Source organism: Crassostrea angulata, chromosome 3 (genome assembly GCF_025612915.1).
Source record: "Crassostrea angulata isolate pt1a10 chromosome 3, ASM2561291v2, whole genome shotgun sequence".
Taxonomy (NCBI): Eukaryota; Metazoa; Mollusca; class Bivalvia; order Ostreida; family Ostreidae; genus Magallana; species Magallana angulata.
Genome location: NC_069113.1, coordinates 20,426,506 through 20,449,567, shown reverse-complemented (window position 1 = coordinate 20,449,567; position 23,062 = coordinate 20,426,506). Strand labels below are relative to the sequence as shown.

The window sequence follows — 23,062 nt, the reverse complement described above, 5'->3', positions numbered from 1 at the left end:
ATTGGCGCACGAAATGTATCGAGCTATTCGCAAATCCGGTTGTGCTGTGAAAGACACATCACATAGATTTACATCACTTGTTGGCATTGTCTAGGTTATATCATCGAATTGTATAAATGAAATTACAATTTCTTAAATCTTACGTGGTTTGGGACACCTGTCGATATTACTGTGGGTAAAGATATATTTTAATCAAAATACTTTCATTGGTTTAGATCTTTCAAATTTTACCCCAAAAAATTGTTTTAAAAACTGTTGGAAAAATAAAAAAAAATAAAAAAAAAAACCCTACCGGAATTCGATCTCATGATCTTTGATCTCATGACTTACAGATTCATAGCCAACTCTCTAACCCATTGTGGATAATACATACTGTATGTTGTCAATTATTACTTTTATTAGACAATTTTTATGCAAACATGTTTATAAATCCATATATTTTGAAATATTTATCACAAACATAAGGTAGAGGGAAATCTCATTTTCATAAATGTGATAACTTCCCTCCACCCACATGGTTTTTTTTAAGGTTATAGTTTCTTTTAACACAATTAACATGCCATAAACAAAATCAAAAGCAACTTTCATCACAATGTTCCTATTTTCTAAACAATTGAAGCGGAGAAAATCAGAGAAATTCAGTATGGGATGTGACATGGGTCTTGCTCAGCCATGTACGATCCATATTAGCCTACGCCTTGAAATAAGAAGAGCATGGCTTTCAATACTTTCAGTACTTCGATTGATATGACTGGCATGCGTGTGTCGGGTGGGGGGGGGGGGGGGGGGGGGGGTGTTACAATATTTTTACAATATATCTTCTGAAATATTATTTAGTTGTTGAAAGACGGAGCTATACATTTTATCTGTGTTTGTTTTCAAATAAAGTATGTGGATAAAAATTAGAATGTAGATTTCGCCTTAAACTAATTTAGAATCTGTTAAAAATTCGTAAATAAGATTATGTCATTGTATCAATGTAGCAATCATTGCTATTTGTGATGCCTGAAAGAATTCTAATTAATCAAAAATCTATCTATCTATCTATCTATCTATCTATTGCTGTCCTTTTTTTTAACAATTCGGTCAGATTTTAGAGCTATTTGCCATTGTATGAATAACTACATTTTAAGCTATGTTACGATTGCGATCGACCAAAATACGTTTTCTTGTCTTTTTTTTTTACACGTTTCTCTATGGAGATTTATTTTTCATCAACTCTTTTTTTGGCTAATCGATATGATAAATAAGCAAATATTTTTTTTTAATCGCATACTAGTATATGGAGGATTGGATTTCTCTTTCTATATACAACGTAAAGATAGATAATAACGTATTGCTTTTTCTCACTGTGTGTAATATGAAATTGGCTCTATTGGTTTATACGGGATGTAGAATTGCGATACAAAACCCGTAGGTCATGTATTTTGCATAACACTCTTGAAATAACATGCATATGAAACCATCGACAATGAAAACCTTTTGCTTTGCATTGCTTTATTTTTTTACGTAAATACCAAAATAGCACGTTCAAGTGTCAAGTAAGAAGAGGATTGTCTTCTCCAATCGATATTGTTCATTTTTTCTTTAACTCTCGCTTGTTGGATACAAAGTACATGTATTTCCAACTCACGTGTGTCCACCTCATTCCCAGCAATAACAATACAATCACTTGAAGGATTTCTCAACGTAAATGAAAAAAAAGGTGCGTAAAGGATTAACGTTCGCCTAATTGTAAGCCGTGAATTGATAATTTAGATTGTGTCAAAACTCATATAAACCTAAATCCATAAATTTATATGAAATACGATTTAAAAAAAAAAAAAAACCCTGTATGACATTTTTAAAGTTTGACATAATTATATCTATTTACAATAAGAGTCAAGCCGCATCTTTAGTATAACTGTTTGATGATTACGATTATATTAACAGTATCTTGATTGACTGATTGATAATTAGATTGGCAAATATTTCAATAGTAATGGTAGATATGAAGCTAAACGCGTCTATCACAATAAGATGCCGATGATATCCAGTGTAACCAGAGAGAGAGAGAGAGAGAGAGAGAGAGAGAGAGAGAGAGAGAGAGAGAGAGAGAGAGAGAGAGTCTGTCTGACAGACAGACAGAGGCGACACTGTTAGGCAGACAAATAGCCAGCAAAGATGAGTAAAAGAACAATTTATTGAATGATTAATCAGCATTAAATTTTCAAATATTACGTAAACCAATGGTGTGTTGCACAATTATATTGAAGTATTTCATTTAGTTGGCAATATAGTTCAGTCCATGTGAAACTTAGAAATCAAAGCTTTCTAAAGCAGGAAAAGATGATGGCAGACGATCGCTTAGCAGACGATTTTTTCTGCTTGCCTTCGCTGGCAAAAAGGAAGTCCTTATCGGTGGAACTCTCCCCCTCGCTCCTAAAATCGTTGTGTTCTCGAGGCAAGTCTTTTGCCAATTCCTTACGACAGTTCAGAATATCTGTTGTGATTTTAAACACAGAATTCAATTTAAATTAAATTCCGAACTTTTCCACATATCATGTTTATACATATTTCAAGTTTCACGTTAATACTAGTACTATAAAAAAGCAAACAAATTGTACTTTGCTTACCTGGATTTTCTTTTGCCAAAGAACTGTTCTGGAATCAAGTAAAGAGAGCACTGATAATTATGAGAGAGAGAGAGAGAGAGAGAGAGAGAGAGAGAGAGAGAGAGAGAGAGAGAGAGAGAGAGAGAGAGAGAGAGAGATCATAATTATCAGAGAGAGAGGAGAGAGAAAAGAGATAGAAAAATAGAGAGAGAGATTATTATTAATTTTTCATTAAAGCTGTTAGTGTATTTATGCCTAAATGAAATGCTGATTTAAATTTTACATAGACAACTCAAAGATATTTAAACAATATATGAATGTGAGAAGTAGTATATAAGTATCAAATATAATCACCTATGAGTTTTATTTCGTTCTAAATTAACCTGATTTAAAAAAAGTGATGGCACAATTATATTATATTTAATTGTCTTTTCGCTGATACCTTTTTGGAGAAAATATTTCCAAAGAAACGGCTCAACTTGTACTTATTACCATGGAGACCATACCCTGAAATAAAAATGTGACGTAAGTTTACCTTAAGTGAAGAAAAAAAAATAAGATATGTGTAATAAAATTGAGGCCCTAAGGATGAATCGCTCGCCTGAACAACATTGTGCAAGCCTATACTTGCTAGATATAGCTTTACAGCATACATTAAATATAATTTTTAAAAAAAACACTTGCTCAAATACACTTTAATCTCACGGACTAATATTTTATCAACCTGCTTCTAGTCGAGTTTACAAAATGATGACATCCTGCTTAATACATGTAATTTTATTGTTGTCCTATACGCGTACGTTAATCTTGATCCCATTGTTCTTCTTTAGATAAACCGACTGATATATAGTTTTTCTTGTTGCTGACTGTATTCGTTCAATTAAAAGAAATGCTGAAATATCTTATACTCGCTTGTTTTCATATCAAAAGTAATAAACTATTTCCTCGACATTTTAGGAAGGGTTTTTTTTTTTTAAATTATACGCATAAATGTATCTATTAATTTTTCTAGGTCTTTATTCGGTTACGCTGTTAAATGATAACTCCACTATACAAGTATGCTGGCATATTACTCAATAATTGTCTTCGGAACAGAAGTTAGCTAGATATTTATTTTTCATCTTTTCTTATTAAAATTTTTGTTACTGACAAACCTCAACACATCTATGTTATTGAAAAAATACCCAAGGCGGCTGAAAAGAAGTCGAAGAATTAAATGTAGTTTACAGACAGACATAATGTCGGATATTTGGCGATAGGTAATCAGAAAAAACCACTTAAACCTTAAGCCCACAAAATTGATAAAATGTTTTAAAATCTAACTTTTTGGACTGGGCAAGAGAGTGTCCTTGTCTTTCGATGTTACTTTAAAGGAGTTTACAATCTCTTCTTCATTGTGAGCAGAAGATTCTTCATCATCGCTATCCAACGACACCGGTACTAGTGACGTCAGTTCACGAAAGAGGTATTCCGAGGAAACACTAACGTTGAAATTCTTGTTTGCCCGGTGAAGTGGAAACTGCTCTTCCTAGAAGACGGAATAAATCAAATACATGTATCAACTCGGATGGTATTTTTTGTGACTAATCATTTTAATATCACAAAGTGCAAAATAGATCTATTGTCACAGAAATTAATGATATTTTAATTATAGTAATTTTAAATACAAAGATGACGTCAATATTACCAGTCCTGTAGAACTAGTTGAGGTACGGACACCGCCAACAGCGGAAGAATAAGAACTCTCCATCACTGCATTACTGTTTGTTGTCTCCTCAGCCATTGCTGACATATGAAAGTTAACATTTAAGAATATTGTTAAAACTTTGCGAACATATGAAAGATAACAAATCTGAGAAAATGAATTCAATATAAAAGACGAGAAAAAATTAAAATTGAAATAATACTTTAAAAACTACGACTAACTCTTACCTTCTGGCACGATCGTCCTCTATAAACAATGAGTAACGTCACAATTAGATTCAACATTGTTACGTCATATGAACATTCTAAATTCTAAAAACATCCCCCCATCCGTCTTGATAGTTATATTTTCAGTGATTTTTTTAAATTTTTAAAAGAAATTAAAATATTTTTCTCTTTAGATGCAGATAATTAGATATCACATGCTATAAGCAGAGTAATATTATGCTTTTAGTATAATATATAAATATAATAATATCCATTTCGGAATAAATATTTTTTTCCTGTAATGTGTGACGGGGATGACAGCCAAATCAAGTGAAAAAGACTCTTCCCCCAATTTCTAAGAATATTATTAAAACTTTGCTAATATATGAAAGATAACAAACCAAATGTAAGAAATTAAATATAGTTTTATGGAAAAAAAACAGGCACAGGATTTCGAGGATTTTGTGAAAGTCCGAATATCCTTTTTTTTTTTTTTTGGATCCTCCCCCCCCCCCCTTCCCCCACGGATTAGGATTTTGAAGATGTCCAAAGATATATAAAGGAAGTTATGATGTAATCTCATTCTAAGATCACTCGGGAGATTACGCGACGATTTTTTTAATTCAGAAAAAAATTTATAAGCTATTCACATGAAGTTTTACGTTCAAAGGGTGTTGAATTAAATAAATCCTATTACTTTATATCTCTCTACAGGATGTGTTTTTATCAGTTCATTCTGATTGCAGGATTTCTAGGTGTTTTTTTTATTCCTCTTTGCACTTAATTTGTGTCAAGGATAGCTCCTTCAGAATAAAAAAAATTAAATGTAAGAAAATATATATTGTTCGTGAATACTATCTGAAACAAATATCATGATTAAAGTAAAAAATGCCTAAGAAATCTGGATGGTCTACAGATTAAGCATAAGATAAACCTTAAATATTTGTATAAGATTGCTCACGATATTAGCATTTATTTATTTAAAAGAATTGTTAATATCTTAGATAAATAACTTGATTATAATTTCTTTTTACAAAGCTTTCCATTTATAAAATATATCGATAAATGTAGTCTCAAAATTGGCACGATCATACAACTCTCTTAATAATAATGTATAAAAAAAAAAGATATTGAACTACAAGATTAAAGAAAATACACAAAGTTTAATTTAAAACGTACATAGGAAATGTTTATGAACACAGGTGTACATTGCACGGTCCGGAATCGTCCATTTCTGTCCCGCAGCAGTATGCACAGTTTAGGAGATTCGAACGTTTCCTTCCGGCTCTCAGAGAACCAAGAGCAGCCATGATGTTACAAACCTAGAAGATAAACTACGATTTTAAATCTAAATTGTGTGTCATAAAACAGTGTATTATCGAGTTTGTACTGGTACTCTGAATAAAATCTACAGTTGGGGGGGGGGGCTTACCGATTTGTTCCGACAACCAGCTGTGTAGGCTATAGCCAATTGAGTTGTTGTGAGTTTTTCCAAGAAACATTCCTGTAATTGAAATTAAACTATAAAACTATATTTACCGAAATAGAAACATACAAGAGCAAAACAAAAGAAAAAAAGAAAAGACCCCCCCCCCCCCCCAAAAAAAAACCTAACAAAACAAACGAACAAAAATCAAAAATAAAACAAAAACAAACAGATCAATATTACTAACAACATATACTACTACATAAGGTTGTTGACAATAGTAACAACCGAAACTCATTAAAATAATGACAAGATGGAAGACACTCGTCGATCATTAACAGTTATATCAACAGAACAACACAATTAGATCAACACTAGGAATTAGAACAAACAAAATTATCAATGACAGAAACATTGAAATAAAGACAATTCTTGTTACTCCTATGACATGTTTGTTATTTAATCATTATTCAAATAGAAAAATACACAACAGCACCAATGATAACAAAAGAAACGTCAATAGTAGATCAGTAACAGTAGCATTAATGTAAAAAAAGACAATACACGGTAAATTACAGCCACGTAGCAGTGGTGGGGAAGGCGGGGCAGACTCATTGAAATTCTGACAACAAAATCAACGGTAAAAAAAAAAAAACTAAATAAAAAAAATAAAAAAAAAATACTTGTATAAAAAAAACTACACAGGACTTGTTGCTGTGAAAGACATCGAAACCCGCTGGTTTTGTTATACCTGATCGTCTGTACATTTAATGGTGGTCCTTCTACATTCCGCTATTGACGGAGAATTGCGACAACTCATGCATTCGAGGGCCGCAGACGAAACTCGGATTTCTGTTTTGAAGAACATATGGCATATAACCAAGTGGAGAGTTAAAATGCTCAGTTGTAAAAGCATAAAAGAACTTCATGATAGCTTTACAGTCATAATGTGGAGACATCATAAAATAAGTTTTTACTTTGATTTATGGAATATGATTTATATGTGTATTTTGAGGACGGAGGAAGTTGCATACTGTAGATCATTTGTTTCTCTGCCATATGTATAGATGTAGTTATAAAATAGTGAGGTTTATCATACATTATATTTCATATATAAATAAGTCGCCACTTGTCAGAATTAATTATTTGTTTATCTTTGTCGATGACTTCAATTATTGGTTACCTGATAATACGAGGAACGTCACAACCGGGACTACTGAAAGAGAAACAAAGTTTAATTATTATTCCATAATTATAGGATTCACATGATAAAGGCAGAGTGAATCAAATTAACTCAAATATTGGTCCTAACCATGTACGTCAACGGCATATTCTAAAAGCTAGCCTACCCTGGTCTTATATAAAGCAGCAATTTGAAAGAAAATCAAGAAAACAATGAAAAGAGAGTTACCAATTTTAGTTATTTCCTTAAAAGCAAGGCCAATTTTTTTTTTTTTAGGACAGGTCAACTTTTAGGGTCATGTCAAATTCCAAATCAAAAGTAAGGCAAAACTAAATGTAAGAATTAAAGTTAGTTTACAAGGCCATTTGAGACCAAGCCATGCCAGTGAGTCTATAGGCCATTTTTTAGACTATGCCCTACATGTAGGTTCAAGCGGTATGCAATATACCACAGGGGCCAAGCCCGTTTTAACATTAATTTCAATGTAACCATAAATAAAGAATTAATGTTAAAACGGGCTTGGCCCCTGTGCAATATACTACGCATGGAGCACGCAATCGTATAAAATTTACCATCAATATAAGATAAAGCGCTAGAAGAGGAATAAGTAGCCGACTGATGAACATAGAATTTATGATCACAGTTCAGAATTTATTGGGATGGCATTAACAATTAAAGTAATGAAGGCGTTAAAATCCTCCACATTTAAGCCCGATTTTATAAATCCCTATCTTTTATGATAGTGTGATCTCATACATATTTCATTGAACTTGTCAACTGTTGAATGTACTTTTCAATCTATAGATATCGATCAAGTTCTCTGAGACTTTTAGATATCCATTACTTATTATAACATTTTTGTGACGTCATCCTTAGATTAAGCGAGTCCAGAAGATCTCTTATTGTCCTGCAACCATCCAATAAGTTACCTGTAGCTGTCCAATATGTTTCCACTTATTGGACGGCTACAGGTGACAAACTGGACTGCAATCGCAGCTTCTCGGGCCTTTCCGGCAGGACTCGGAAAAACACCTCGAATGTATTACCTAAGCGTCCATGACAACCCCCCCCCCCCCTTTTTTTTACTATTTGTTGAGATGTGAGGTAGACTTCATTATATTCAATGATATACCTTAAAATATGACAGAGAAGCGAAACACAAGACTGTCTAACCGATATTTATTTGAATGCAAGCGACTCCATTTTGTATAAAATTCTAACATCCGGTATTGTTAATACATTCGAGGTGTTTTTCCGAGCCTGCCGGAAAGGTCCGAGAAGTTGCGATTGGATATTGCTAATACATTCGAGGTGTTTTTCCGAGCCTCATGGAAAGCTCCGAGAAGTTGCGGTTGACTGGACTGCTGCAGATAATTGGGATGAACACAAACTCACGGAAACACAATAGGAGATAAAAAAAACCCCACAACTACTGGTTCCTCCAATCTCAATTTATCAAGTTTGTTCGTGCAAAGTGCACATAATATCCATGAGAATTGAATTTACAGATCCAAAAAACGAAGAGACTGCTTGCCTCGGACTGTACAATATCTGACAGAATATCCAGTTTTCGGCTTATAATCATTACGCATTAAACAATATTAGTATTGAAGAGCTATGAAAAAAAAATATTCTCTCCTCTTAACGTAAAAAGGTTAACAGGTCTAGGGGGAATAGTAATCCTTGCCTTATCCCCCAAACGTTACGGATTTACCAGATTGATTCTAAAATGATTGCGCGTAACGCGTTCAAATGACAGGGCAGTGTTTTAAATTTAAAATTATTCCAAATGAGGAACTTACCAATTCAGGGAAATTATACAGAGAGCAGAAACATATTGAAATTCAATCATAACGTTGTTAAAAAACATTGACAAAGAAAAAAACAAAGAATACATCCACACACAAACAAACAAACAAAAAACAACATAACAATTGAAAGTCCAAATTTTAACGAATACGCAAAGTAAAATATTCCATCAAGAGGATGATTATTGATATCTCATTTGGGCATCTCAAAAATACTCAAGTTAAACCAAATAATGATGGCACATTGCACAGAATCTGCAGTGTTGAAACTTTTCTCTTATGGACAAACAATGTAAAAAGGTGCCATGTTGTTTTTTTTTTCTAAACATGTTAATACGACACACTAAATATTTAAAAGTAGTGTATGCCGAAAAAAATGTACAAATAACAAACTTACCCCAAGACCTAGCCAATAAAACCATATTGTAACACGCTGTGCTTTATCTATACGACAAATATTTTTCAGGCGTACGATCGAACTCTGCTTTATGTAATTCACATATCTTTAAGATCAATCCAGTACAATTACTATGTGAAGGTCATGTATATTACTACAGTGTCTTTCAGTAGGGTAGTTTCTATTGGTAAGGACTAATGCAAGGACGACCATTCTCTCCATATCCTTTAGAAATACATTTTTGTCAGACAAATGTAACAAATACAAATCGATCTTGTTTCAATAGTGTTTTATTGTTCGATATTTTATTGCAGGTCGCGAAGCATGCAAATGTTCTTGTATAACCCCTAACGTTAAATTTTAAATAGCAGTTAAACAGATAAGCCATTTTCATGACCGTACTAATAATTACATGTATATCACTATTTTTTCGTAAAGGTTGTCGTTTTCCACCAATAAACATCACACTTGCTTTGACTTCGTATAGAAATCACGATTTTTCCAAATATTTATAAACAGTATCTGTTTCTGCATCATTGGTTGAGAATCAGAGATACGATGAGTCAAGTCATATGCTGGTATTCAAGACGACCCCCCTCCTTCTTAAGCAGTCGTATAGAAGAATGACGTTTCAAAATACTGAAGTTGTCAATGTCATGCATGTGGTTATCTATGATTTTACCATGCATAAAGCCTCGGCCACTCATTCCTATACAAGGAAGGTCAAAGTCCTACTACACATGACTTGAATCGCCGAAGATTGAAGATCGTGGCCAAGATGTAAAAGTTCTATGTATTACTTGATTGTGTAAACAAAGTATATTATTATTTGGCATTGAATAATTCTTTATTTATTTGATGAAAAAAATTGAAGGACAAAAAAAAAAGAAAAGAATTTTTTGGTTTGAAGTGCCAAAACGCATTTTTTTTTTACTGATGTTACGTATTTTACTGAATTACTTATGAACATAATTAAATTTTCATAAACTTCTTAGCAAATATTGACCTTTGTTGATTTGTATCTGAAGGAGAAAAAATGGAGGGACTGTAAATTCAATAAACCAACCCTATTTGTGTTGAGTAACAAGAGGCCCATGGGCCATATCGCTCACCTATACCAAAGTTCTTGTATCTCTTTCGAAATTTTCAAATATGAGACTCTTCTTATTTGTAAATCTCACAAAATCACATTATTTCTTTAATAATCATACCAACTGTCTACAGGTTTCATAAGTCACGGTGAACAAGGGTAACGAAGGTGCCTCTACTGACTTTGTGAAGCCCATGGTTCCAGGACCAGGGGTTCTGGTGTTAGGGTTGTGATCATAAACTCAAACAGCATTCATCATATAAAAAAAAACACATCTTTTCATCTACAGCTAGGCTTTCATCATGTAGACAAACTAAGTAAATGGTAATGGTGAATAAGAAGGGAGTCCTCCATCAAAATTGTAAAATATTCAGGCACAGGGTATGAAGTTGTAGTGTACAACCAGTGCGCTATTGGTCATATGAAGTGATAAAATGAATGTTTATAAATGTTTTTGAAAAATTCTTTTCTACTACTGTACATCCAGCAGGCAAACTAAGTGCCTATTTGCTTGTAGTATTAAAGCAAGGAAGTCTCTACCAAAATTATTAACATGCTGTAAACGTACTATATTTAGCGTTACAATATTTGGCGGAATATGATTTTAGCTCACCTGAGCTGAAAGCTCAAGTGAGCTATTCTGATCACATTTTGTCTGTCGTCAGTCTGTCTGTCCGTCTGTCTGTCTGTCCGTCTGTAAACTTTTCACATTTTCAACATCTTTTAAAGAGCCACCGGGCCAATTTCAACCAAACTTGGCACAAAGCATCCTTAGCCAAAGGGGATTCAAAGTTGTGAAAATTAAGGACCACGCCCTTTTGCAAAGGTAGATAATTAGGAATTTATGAAAATTTTCGAGAAATTTTCAAAAATCTTTTTCTCATGAACCATAAGACCAGGAAAGCTGAAGGTAGTGTAGATACAAAATTGTGAAAATCATGACCCCCGGTGGGGCCACAATGGGGGGTCGAAGTTTTACATAGGAATATATAAAGTGAATCTTTAAAAATCTTCTTCTCAGAAACTTATCGGCCAGGAAAGCTGACACTTGTGTGGAAGCATCCTCAGGTAGTGTAGATTCAAAGTTGTGAAAATCATGACCCCCAAGGGTAGGGTAGGGCTACAATGGGGGGTCGAAGTTTTACATAGAAATATATAGAGTAAATCTTTAAAAATCTTCTTCTCATAAACTAATCAACCAGCAAAGCTGAAATTTGTTTGAAAGCATTCTCAGGTAGTGTAGATACAAAGTTGTGAAAACAGGACCCCCGGGGGTTTGATGGGGCCACTGTGGATGTCGAAGTTTTACATGGGAATATATAGAGTAAATCTTTAAAAATCTTCTTCTCAGAAACTAATTAGCCAACAAAGCTGAAACTTGTGTGGAAGCATCCTCAGGTAGTGTAAATTTAAAGTTGTGAAAATCATGACCCCGAGGGTAGGGTGGGGCCACAATGGGGGGTCGAAATTTTACATGGGAATATATAGAATAAATCTTTAAAAAATCTTTTTCTCATGAACCATAAGATCAGGAAAGCTGAAACTTGTGTGAAAGCGTCCTCAGGTAGTGTAGATACAAATTTGTGAAAATCATGACCCCCGTGGGTAGGGTGGGGCCACAATGGGGGATCGACGTTTTACATAGGAATATATAAAGTAAATCTTTAAAAATCTTCTTCTCAGAAACTAATCAGCCAGCAAAGCTGAAACTTGTGTGGAAGCATCCTCAGGTAGTGTAGATACATAGTTGTGAAGTTTAACATATGAATAAATAGAGTAAATCTTTAAAAATCTTCTTCTTAGAAACTAATCGGCCAGCAAAGCTGAAACTTGTGTTGAAGCATCCTCAGGTAGTGTAGATACAAAGTTGTGAAATTCATGACCCCCTAGGGTAGGGTGGGGCTACAATGGGGGGGGGGGGGGGTCGAAATTTTACATAGGAATATATAGAGTAAATCTTTAACAATCTTCTTCTCAGAAACTAATCAGCCAGTAAAGCTGAAACTTGTGTGGAAGCATCCTCAGGTAGTGTAGATTCAAAGTTGTGAAAATCATGACCCCCGGGGGTAGGTTTGGGCCACAATGGGGGGTCAAAGTTTAACATAGGAATATATAGAGTAAATCTTTAAAAATCTTCTTCTTAGAAACTAAACAGCCTGGAAAGCTGAAACTTGTGTGGAAGCATCCACAGGTACTGTAGATTCAAAGTTGTGAAAATCATGATCCCCAGGGGTAAGGTGGGGCCACAATGGGGGGTCAAAGTTTAACAAATGAATATATAGGGTAAATCTTTAAAAATCTTCTTCTCAGAAACTAATCAGCCAGATGATTCTTTATAATTGTTAAGACTTAGGCCCCAGGACAATTCTTTGGCCTCACAAGAAGGTTCAGAGTTTGATGTAGGTTTATATCCCATATATAAACTATTGTTAAGGATCTTTTTGAGAACTGCAATACTCAACATATGATATGACTATAAAATCATCCTGTTAGAAAAGGGACTAATGATTATAAACATAAGAATATCCAGGGGAAAAATGGATTTTATTTATACAGGATCTACATGTATTATTGTACATTGTCCAGATAGTTTGTATTATGACTCCATTAAGCTGATTTTATCATACCTATTGTTCATCAGGTGAGCGATGTGGCCCATGGCCACTTGATCAACAAGTTAGCGTGGATTTGATTTAGCGCATTTCTGAATGCACCTATTTATCTACTTATTTATTTTACATTTGGTGATGTACTTGATTTAGTGGACGCTGTTTTACGCCAAAAACGCTAAATAGAATACACCGCCAAATATAATATGTTTACAGTAGTCTTTGTGTGTAGGGTTTTACTTGCCATAAAAGTTGTTTACTTTTTGGATCCCATACCATACACAAACCTATATATTTTAATTTATGCATTATATATATACATATTTATTTATTGTCATCGAAACCAAGACTTTTGTCTTGCCTAGATGGCCGAGAGGTTGGCATGGTGGCCGCTAACTGCTAGGAGAGTGGGTTCCAGAGATCATGAGTTCAAGGCCGGGGCGGAGGTGGAGCTCCAATATAGTGAATTTCCCTGTTCTTTATAGATAGATAGATAGATAGATAGATAGATACTATGATTTTTTGTTCAGTGTGAATTAGGCTTTACTCCTAAAAAGAATGGGAGAGCTCATTAGCTTTCAAGAAGAACTCAATATAATAATACAACAACTCGAACTCACTGGAAATAATAGAACATGTCAAAATTATAATTTCAATTTTATTTTTTTGAATTTCATGAAAACAATAATTCTGTCATAATCAATATAAATATGTGTATAAAAGGTTGCTTGATTGTATCATATACATGTACATATAAAATAAATTTAAAAGAAAAAAAACCCCAATAAATAAAAGAATTAAAAGGATTAAGCATAATGAAGCGAAGTACTAAAAAACATTGAGGAAGGCGATTACATGTAAACAATCATCTATAATTCTGCAATTTTCAACGAAAATTTTTCATTTTACAGATACATATATGGTAGTATGTGCATGATAATCTTGAACAATGAATAAATATGTCGAATTTCACTTTTATTTTTCTGCCAGTTGCATATATTCTTTGAAAGTTTGGTGCTCAAGATTTTAAGTTCTTGCAACTTAATGCCAAACGGAGGAATCGCAGAATATGGTAATCACATAAAGTAAGGAATCTACAGCATTTGCAAGTTGCAACAAATGTTGACTTTGCACGCATCACATGCATTTTTGTTCAATAACTTAAGACACAAAAGGAAGATGCATTTCATATATATACAAGTATATCACAATTAAGTGTAATGGTGTATATAACCAATATAGGCACTAGTTTGTATTAAAACCCTAGTTTGATAGTGAAGTACCGGTACCATAATTCAAAAGGGTTTAAAAATCGCCCACAGGGATGCAGCTTGATTGAATGATTATAATAATCTCCTCATGCTAACAATTGTGCCAATGAGAGATATTAATATTTGTCGTAGAACTTATTTGTCAATTGTTGTAAAAAAAAAAAAAATTCAATTCAGTTTACTTTGATGATTATATTACTAAGTGTGCATTTTGGAAAAAGAAATTTTTAACCCTGGAAATACACTGACAGGATTGTGAGCATGCATGACCTCTATTAAAAATATAATGAAAATTGAAAAAAAAAATACAAGTGTTTTTGGCTGTCCCCAACAAATCTTTAGTTATTGGATGCTGAACAATATAAAAAAATTAATTTCAAACCAAAGGCTCTGCATCAAGTTTCCAATTAAGGCACAAGCTTTAGTGTTGGATTCCACACTGTAGCAACTCCAATCATCGAAGAAATGATTCCGAGGAATCCCTGGACACCGGTACTTGCATTCACTTTTCCGAGCGTATTCAATGGCAAAACTAAGTCCGAAACATTTTTCACCAAGTCCAAAAACACCGGTTTGTTATCACAGACACATTGTACCACCACTGACAAAGCCCCAGCATTCGGAGTCCTTCTTCCATTGTATGTAGCTGTTGTTTCTCCATTGCTGTACTGAATTTCGTTCCCTCTCTTCTGCTGCTTGCTCATTTCTAATTTAACCAGATTTGCGATATCGTAAAAGTTACGGGTTAAATTCAACGCTAGACTGAAGAACCAGAATTGGGCAGAAATCTTGGACCACTTCGCCTTGTCTGTCTTTATGATCCCAAGATTATGGAAGTAGATAATGTGATCGAACAGCAGGAACATTGATTGGCTAATTTTTGACAGGGTTACAGTCCATCTGATAATGTCGTCTTTAATATGAAGCGACTTCAGAGCTGCCTGAATAAAGTCCAGGCTCTTCCCCATTCGGAGTACTAAAAGAAACAGGACATCTGGTTAGAAGATAGTCACCCTGAAGTAAATGCTAAGTATTTCATCATATTACAGACTAGATTTTGTCAACTTTGAAAAAAATACAATAGCTATTAGGTCTTTTGATAAAGAAATTTCACACGAAATCATTCATAACCAGCATAACTATTACTGTCACATAAAATTTTTAGCAGTATAATTTCAATGATAAGTGCATGATATATGCAACATCAGTAAGAAATTTATTTTAGGATGCATTTGAGAACAAAATTCCAAATAATAATCATCTTCACACATGTCTACCTTCAACGAAACAGGTTTACTTTCAGTCATAGAATTTTACGTTATTTTTGTATTTAATATTGATTATCTTCTTTTTTTTCTTTCAAATCAGAGGAGTTTTGTAAAGAAACTGTCTAATCCCTTTTTAATAATAATGAAAAAAAATAAGAGACATTGGTTGAAACCTGAAATAAACAGATCAATATGGAAATTTAAAACTCTAATATTCAGATATTTTGCACATTCTTAATTAAAGCCCTAATATACAGCTCACTAGCTGTTGAAATTATCCAAAATGGGATTAAAACAGTGAAGAAAAAAATAGAATTTGACACACTGGTAATTTAACGATTGTAGTGAGCATCTGCAATGAAGATGACTGCATCTTAATGTAAGATAAATTGTATTGTATTTACAAAAAATTTCGGCATATATTTTTGTGATGCCATTGGCCAAACAAACATTTCTGATTTTTTTACTACTATAAAATCAAGAAGAAAAAATTTAAAAGTGTATATAAATACAGTAAAACACAGTAATAGTAAACCTGCTTGTAATGAATTGTGGCATACAGCTAAATGATTTTCATTCCCCAAGAATTTATGACATCTTGTAGACTGATATAACAAATTAATACGCTTATATTGAAGCAATATCATCCAACCCTGACACTTCTTTATAAGCAATATGTTTTACTGTAGCACTTTTGTTGCATCGCAATGGCACTTACAAACTACAGATTTCATGTAGACTGATGTAGATTTAATGAAAGAAAGGTAAGCTAGCTCACATAAATATAACCCAAACTCCCCCTTTACTTTACAGTACTAAACAAAAGGAATGGTAGGGTATGCATTAAGGTGGTATGAGACACCTCCATATTGTGACATACTTCTTATCAAATAAACAATAATGTAAGTGTAATTTTATAAAAAAATTTCCTTTCCCAAATTTTTTACCTAACAGCTAGTGTAGCAAAATAGGTTAGAATGCATGAACTACTAACAGATCTGTAAGTCATGAGTTTGAATCCCACTGGAACTTTATACTTTTTTCTTTTCCAAAACTTTTAAAAACAGTTTAACATGTTTTTGGTCAAATATGTTGTAAAATTAGAAAATTCTAAAATGGAGTAAAAAATGATTCAATCAAGGGGCATAACTTGATCCTGAAAAATTATCACATGAAAACTTTCAGCAAATCTGAAAATCTATACCAGACATTCAAATGTCAAAGTTTAAAGATAACAAATAATAGAAATAGTCCCCCTTAATTTACTGGTGTTTTCCTTTGCAAAATTTTTTTATGCATTTTTCAAATAAAATCTCAACTCACCTGCCTTTAAAACATAAAGGCATACAATCTGTGACTAAATTGTCTTACATGTGGTTTTATTACTTACATTTCCGAGTCATACTCATAGACGACTCAAGTTTCTTGAGTTTCTCCACCAAATCATTCTTATTCTTTAGGTTCCACCATATCAATTTGACTGAGTATTGAACCAACCTGATATAAAACACAAAAAAGCTTTGAACTATGAAGGAAAAAAAGGCCGCAGATTTATTAGAAAAAATTAAGCCTGTGATGATTGAAGCATTGTCAAACTCCACAGAAAATTTATGCATTACTTTTATAGTGTAAGAGATAAAATTTCCAGCGGGTTCTAATAATACTGTATAGGTAGGATATAAGCCAATGACTGAATGGGTATAGAAATGCAGCAAAAACAAAGTTGTTGAGATCATTAACACAAAACAGTGAGCATTTTTTATTGCATTTCAACTCCCTTAGATTTATGTGGCAATTGTAGAAAAACAGTGAGCATTTTTTATTGCATTTCAACTCCCTTAGATTTATGTGGCAGAGATGATTTAATACATCAAGGTCTACCGTATATCATAAAACATGGCCTGTTATACCATTTCTGGGATATACAAACATTTCACCCAAAATGTCTCTAAAATGGCTCCTAAACTTGGACACTAGAATAAGAGTTGTACTCCTCTTTTGAAGAATTACTTTACTCCATAAAAAAGTGTACTGGTACATCCCTTCACCCAAAAAATTCTTACAAAAGAATAACCCCGACCAAATCTCCATCCCCTCCTTTTCCATAAAAAAGAAGAAAACAAGATATCTGTGAGCCAATGCTCACTAGTGATACCCCCGCTCTTATGTGAATATGCAAAATAAGCAAAGTCAACGTTTAACAGAAAGCTGGCATCCAATTGGCACAGAAATATATCCCACAATATGGCATGCCTAAACAAATAGTGTGTTAAAATTTCAAGCATCTGTGATAAATAGCTGATGAGAAATCTTTGACGAAAATGTGTTTAAAAATTTTGGCTAAAAATAAACAAAGTCATTTTTTAACAGGTAGTTGACGTTCGATTGAAACAAAAATATATCCCACAATATGGCATGCCTAAACAAATAGTGTGTTAAAATTTCAAGCATCTGCAATAAATAGCTGATGAGAAATCTTTGACGAAAATGTGTTTGAAAATTTTGGTTAAAAATAAACATTAAACAGGAAGTTGACGTCCGATTGGTACAAAAATACATCCCATGATATAGCATGCCTATACAAATAGTGTGTTAAAATTTCAAGCATCTGCAATAAATAGTTGCTGAGAATTCTTTGACAAAAATTTGTTTGAAAATTTGGGCTAAAAATAAACAAAGTCGTCATTTAACAGGAAGTTGACATCTGATTGGTACAAAAATATATCCCACGATATGGGCAGCATGCCTTAACAAACACTGTGTAAAAATTTCAAGCATATGCGATAAATAGCTGCTGAGAAATCTTTGAGGAAAATTTGTTTGAAAATTTTAGCTAAAAATAAACAAAGTCATCATTTAACAGGAAGTTGACGTCCGATTGGTACAAAAATATATCCCACAATATGGCATGCCTATACAAATATTGTGTTAAAATTTGAAGCATCTGCGATAAATAGTTGCTGAGAAATCTTAGACGAAAATTTGTTTGAAAGTTTTGGTTAAAAAATAAGCAAAGTCATCATTTAACAGGAAGTTGACGTCTGATTGGTACAAAAATATATCCCACTATATGGCATGCCTTAACAAACACTGTGTAAAAATTTCAAGCATCTGTGATAAATAGTTGCTGAGATAAATGCGACATAAATTTTTGTTACGGATGGACAGACAGACAGACAGCCGGACGGACGGACGGACAGCCGGACAGACACAAGGGTAAAACAGTATACCCCCTCTCCTTCGGAGCAGGGGTATAAAAACTGGGTACAAAAATGCACAAGATCCACTCACAATTGAGCACAGGACTAGGTATGGTATTATGCATTTTTTGCCCCCCCCCCCCCCCAAAATAAAGTGAAAGACAGTTAAAATCAAATTGAAAGTAAGGGGGTAAAAGGTTATTACCACAGTGACGTCATAATGTAGAAATGACGTCATGAAGATTGCCTTATTTTGATAAATTGATTTTTTGTAGCAAAAAATGGGTATTTTCTGATGGTTTTCAACTGGGAAACATCGGGCACAGGCTTGCTCAAGTATCATTTTTTAGTATAATGTGTATAACTATTTAAAGAAAAACATTTGTTAAAATCGTACTTGAGCAGACCTATATAAAGCAAAATTGAGAATATTTTCATGACTAAAATCAATATTAAAGTGATAGGCATCCTCTGTACAATGATTTATGAAGATCTGATTTTTATATGATACTATTTAAAAATTGGTTGAAATCGGGGGCAGATATCTGACCATACCGCACATAGTCCTTTCTGAGAAATGCTGACAGAAAGATAAAAGTTTCAGAACCTATTGCACACTGAGTTCATTATGCATTTACATTGTATTCATATTGTCACACTTTCATGCGCGGATCCAAATTTCCTTAAATCAAATTATAAAATTACCAAAAAATAGGCCTCAGAGCCCCCTGGCAAACTCAAATAACCATCGGACCCCCCTGGAAAAATTTTCTGGATCTGCACATGACTTTGCATGAAGTTTCAATTCCTTCAAGTTATGAATAATAATATTTAGGACATGAAGAGAGTAGTAGAAAGTGAGTGATAAAAGGACATAAAGTAAAACTTCCATGATAATACTTTATGTCCTTACTGCACTGCACAAAAATGGGTCACTTGTTAATAAATTATTCACTAACATTGTGTTATGTACCTAAGGTCAAAAACTAGGAACAGAGCTATCAGTTTGGTAAAACAGAACGTCCTATAATTTATACACTGGAGATAAGAGAACTTTTACTTAATAATTTAAGGTGGCTCGATCACTACACCCTGAAATTGTTTCTTACGCGGTTACTTGATTTCAATAGATAGTCTGAAATCTGGTGTATATAAGAAGTACATGTAATTATAACTTAAATACTAGTAGGTGAAAAATATGCAATTTCGGATAAAAATCATGATTTTCAAAAATTTAGTTCAGTAAATATGAACAAAAAGCCAAAGCACGTTCGAATACATGACCTCTGGTTCACAAACCTAGTACATGTACTTAAATCACTGAGCTATGATGATTTTCAACAATGAGCTATGATGATTTTCAACAATTTGAAAATTGATTGAATCAAACAATTTTACAAAACATTAAACCGCCATCTTTGGGTTCTGAAATAGTGCCTTAAAAAGTGCAAGTCATGTAGTGGTGTACCTTAAGTGGCAATTTTATAAAGTATTTACATGTATATATATATATGTATAAAACATAGTTACTCACAATTCTTGTCTTAAATTACTTTAATAAAGAGTATACATTTACCTACCATTTTCATTAATATAAACAAAGTTATTCAAATCCGACAATTTTTTTCCATGAAGACATCCATAAATATCAATATGTTCCATCAGTTAATGGTGTCGAAAACAAAAACTTCCATTGTTTGTTGCATTTTATCTTATTTTAATGATAATAGCAGTTTGGTTTTGATTTGAACAAGGATTTATGATTAACTAACAGGCAATTACATACTGGTTGATATATCCTCATTTTCATTAATTTCTCCCAGGATCTCAAGATACAATATTGAAAATGATTAAAAAAAAGGACTGACATACATCCATCTTCAAAATTGATGATCTGTACATATCAAAACTATTAAATTTCCTATTTATGGTTGTGGTTTTTATTTTAACCTTAATTTAGAATTAAAGTTAAAAAAATATCTTTTAAAAGATTTCATAAATTACATGTAAATTACGTACTTGTACAAGTGAAATTTGTTTCTTATTTATTCTTTACATTGCATGAAATGGTCATAACTAACAGACATAATCATTTTGTAATTATTTAACTAAAAGAAATCATAGAAATACCCGCAAACCTCTTTAATTCAACAGTTTAATTGCAATAGCTAGGCTTTTCTAAATAAATGAAATCCCTTTAAGCAAAGTTTCAAGTTCAACTTTATCCAGTGCATTTGTAAGATAAAATATCAAAGAGGGGAACATAAAGGAAACAGCTAATATGTATACACTTTGCCAATATTTAAGGCCCTATATATAGCTACAGTACCGCATGATCAGACCCAACCTAACACTAAAATAAACCCCAACTAAACCGGGCCGGCCGGGTTTGCTTTCTGGGTTTACTCCGGGTTTACTTTTTGAAAATTTGGGTCCACTCGGGGTTTACTTAGGGTTTACTAGAGAATTGCTTTTGAGGTCAACTGAAATGTGAAGCAGACCTGTATTATATCTCACCATCTCTCTGTCTGTAATTCCTGCCCCTTGTATATTCTGAATACAGATGTAGCGTCTGTTTTCAGGGGTATACTTCTGATTGGAGTTTATTCTGTGTCCATTCTGGGTTTATATACTTTGGGGTTTACTGATCCGATCTGGGGCGCCACTGACTCTAGTAAACCTGGAGTAAACCCAGAGTAAACCAAGGGGTTTACTTTCTGTTAAGTTGGGCCTGATTGGTACTATATATCTTAATACATGTACATGTCATTGGACTGTAAAACAGATCAAATTACAAAAATTAGAAAATTACCACGGTAAGTGTAATTGCATGGATAATATATCTTTTTTCCAGCTCTATCTGGAAAACCAATGAAGACAATGCCATTCTGAACAGTTACCCTGACTTTGAGAACAAGCGTCTAGTTTAAAGATGTTACTTCAAAATAGCCAGTTTTGATACAAACTGGCATGCAATCACTTCTCGCCATGTAACATTTCTCACAAGTGCATTGTTACCTCATTTCATCAACACATAAAATTATATACGAAAAAAGATGTAACAATGCACTGGCGAGAAATGGTACTCGGTGAGAACTTGTCGCATGCAAATAGAGAAACAACTGTTGGGACAGTATCATGATTATGCATCATGTATACTGTACTAGTTACATACACAATTTCCAAAAGACCCTTAGCCTTAATCTTTGGTAAAAATCCATAGGAATTTTCCAGAAGCCTTTGTTTTTGGGGTTTGTAACGTGTCGACAAAAAACATCTAAATTGTCTCTATAGTCTGTCCCAAGATATTTATATGCAGCACATTTGGATAATTGTTAATAAAAATACACATACCTGTGAAAGAAGTGCAATTGAATTAGTTGAAAGGGATAATTTCCAAGATAATTTCATTGACACATTATCATCTTTTACTCGGAAAAATTCACAGGAATGAAAACAGATTCCTTACGCAGATTTATATGGAGATTATGGGAATGTATCTTTTTTCCATTCTGAATACACTCAGAATACATTACGCAATTTTTCAACTTTATCATCCGGGCTTGCTGCAATACAAAATCCCCCTAGACATCACATTTTTTAGCACTGTATTGAAACTGTTAAGCTAACAGGAGCATTTCGAAAGAGAAATCTTGGAAAATTTTCATACTTTTGAATGAGCATTGTTTGAAGCCTGAGGTATTTATAAATATCAAGCAATTAAGCAAAATGTGAATCCAGGATATCTTGGGACAGAATATAGTCCATCATTCATGTTTATTGCCCCAAAATGCATAGGGGTTCTCACACTTACAAATTCAAAACTATGTACTAAAACTCATAGCAATATCCCAAATGTGTGTAAGCATATATATGTAATACTGTTTGTGTCTGTCATGGCAAATAAAATATGGAGATAATTCGGAATAAAACCATGTTTTGAGCCGAACAACCCTTACCTGAAAAACTTGTCCCTTCCATTGGTCTGGCCTCCAAATTTAATTATTCCGGTGATTAAATCGCTGCTTGTACTCATGGTCTTAGCTTTGGAGTATCACTGTCTCACAGGTTCAACTCAACGACAGTCAACATGTTCTGGATTTGTTAAGGTTCAAAGTTCAGGATGTATGTCGCTCGACTGAACACGTCAATTCCGATATAATCATTGATTTAAAATATATCTCCTTCAATAAACTTAAAATTTCATTCTTTTGAAAATTTACTTTATTCTATGAATTAGATCCTCTTACATTTCAATACGCAATGTTACATTAAGACACAATTTATAAATATTTCGGGCTCGCC

The 23,062-nt window shown here is 33.3% G+C and overlaps 3 protein-coding genes across 3 annotated transcripts; all 3 read right to left on the bottom strand.

Annotated features, from left to right (window-relative positions):
• Positions 1-2,162: 2,162 nt before the first annotated feature.
• Positions 2,163-4,653, bottom strand: LOC128178872 (uncharacterized). Its single transcript, XM_052846258.1, has 6 exons — positions 4,527-4,653; positions 4,282-4,379; positions 3,918-4,122; positions 3,037-3,101; positions 2,616-2,643; positions 2,163-2,482 (listed from the first exon to the last, which is right to left on the bottom strand). Exons 2-6 carry the CDS (start codon positions 4,375-4,377, stop codon positions 2,304-2,306), a joined length of 573 nt encoding a protein of 190 aa, XP_052702218.1. The 5' UTR covers positions 4,378-4,379; positions 4,527-4,653; the 3' UTR covers positions 2,163-2,303.
• A 995-nt stretch (positions 4,654-5,648) lies between these two features.
• LOC128178471 (uncharacterized) lies at positions 5,649-9,432 on the bottom strand. Its single transcript, XM_052845661.1, has 5 exons — positions 9,320-9,432; positions 7,115-7,147; positions 6,683-6,783; positions 5,938-6,009; positions 5,649-5,827 (listed from the first exon to the last, which is right to left on the bottom strand). Exons 1-5 carry the CDS (start codon positions 9,342-9,344, stop codon positions 5,696-5,698), a joined length of 363 nt encoding a protein of 120 aa, XP_052701621.1. The 5' UTR covers positions 9,345-9,432; the 3' UTR covers positions 5,649-5,695.
• A 4,258-nt stretch (positions 9,433-13,690) lies between these two features.
• LOC128178456 (peroxisomal membrane protein 11B-like) lies at positions 13,691-23,013 on the bottom strand. The gene is made up of 3 exons (XM_052845624.1): positions 22,717-23,013; positions 16,948-17,054; positions 13,691-15,265 (listed from the first exon to the last, which is right to left on the bottom strand). Exons 1-3 carry the CDS (start codon positions 22,791-22,793, stop codon positions 14,697-14,699), a joined length of 753 nt encoding a protein of 250 aa, XP_052701584.1. The 5' UTR covers positions 22,794-23,013; the 3' UTR covers positions 13,691-14,696.
• Positions 23,014-23,062: the final 49 nt, after the last annotated feature.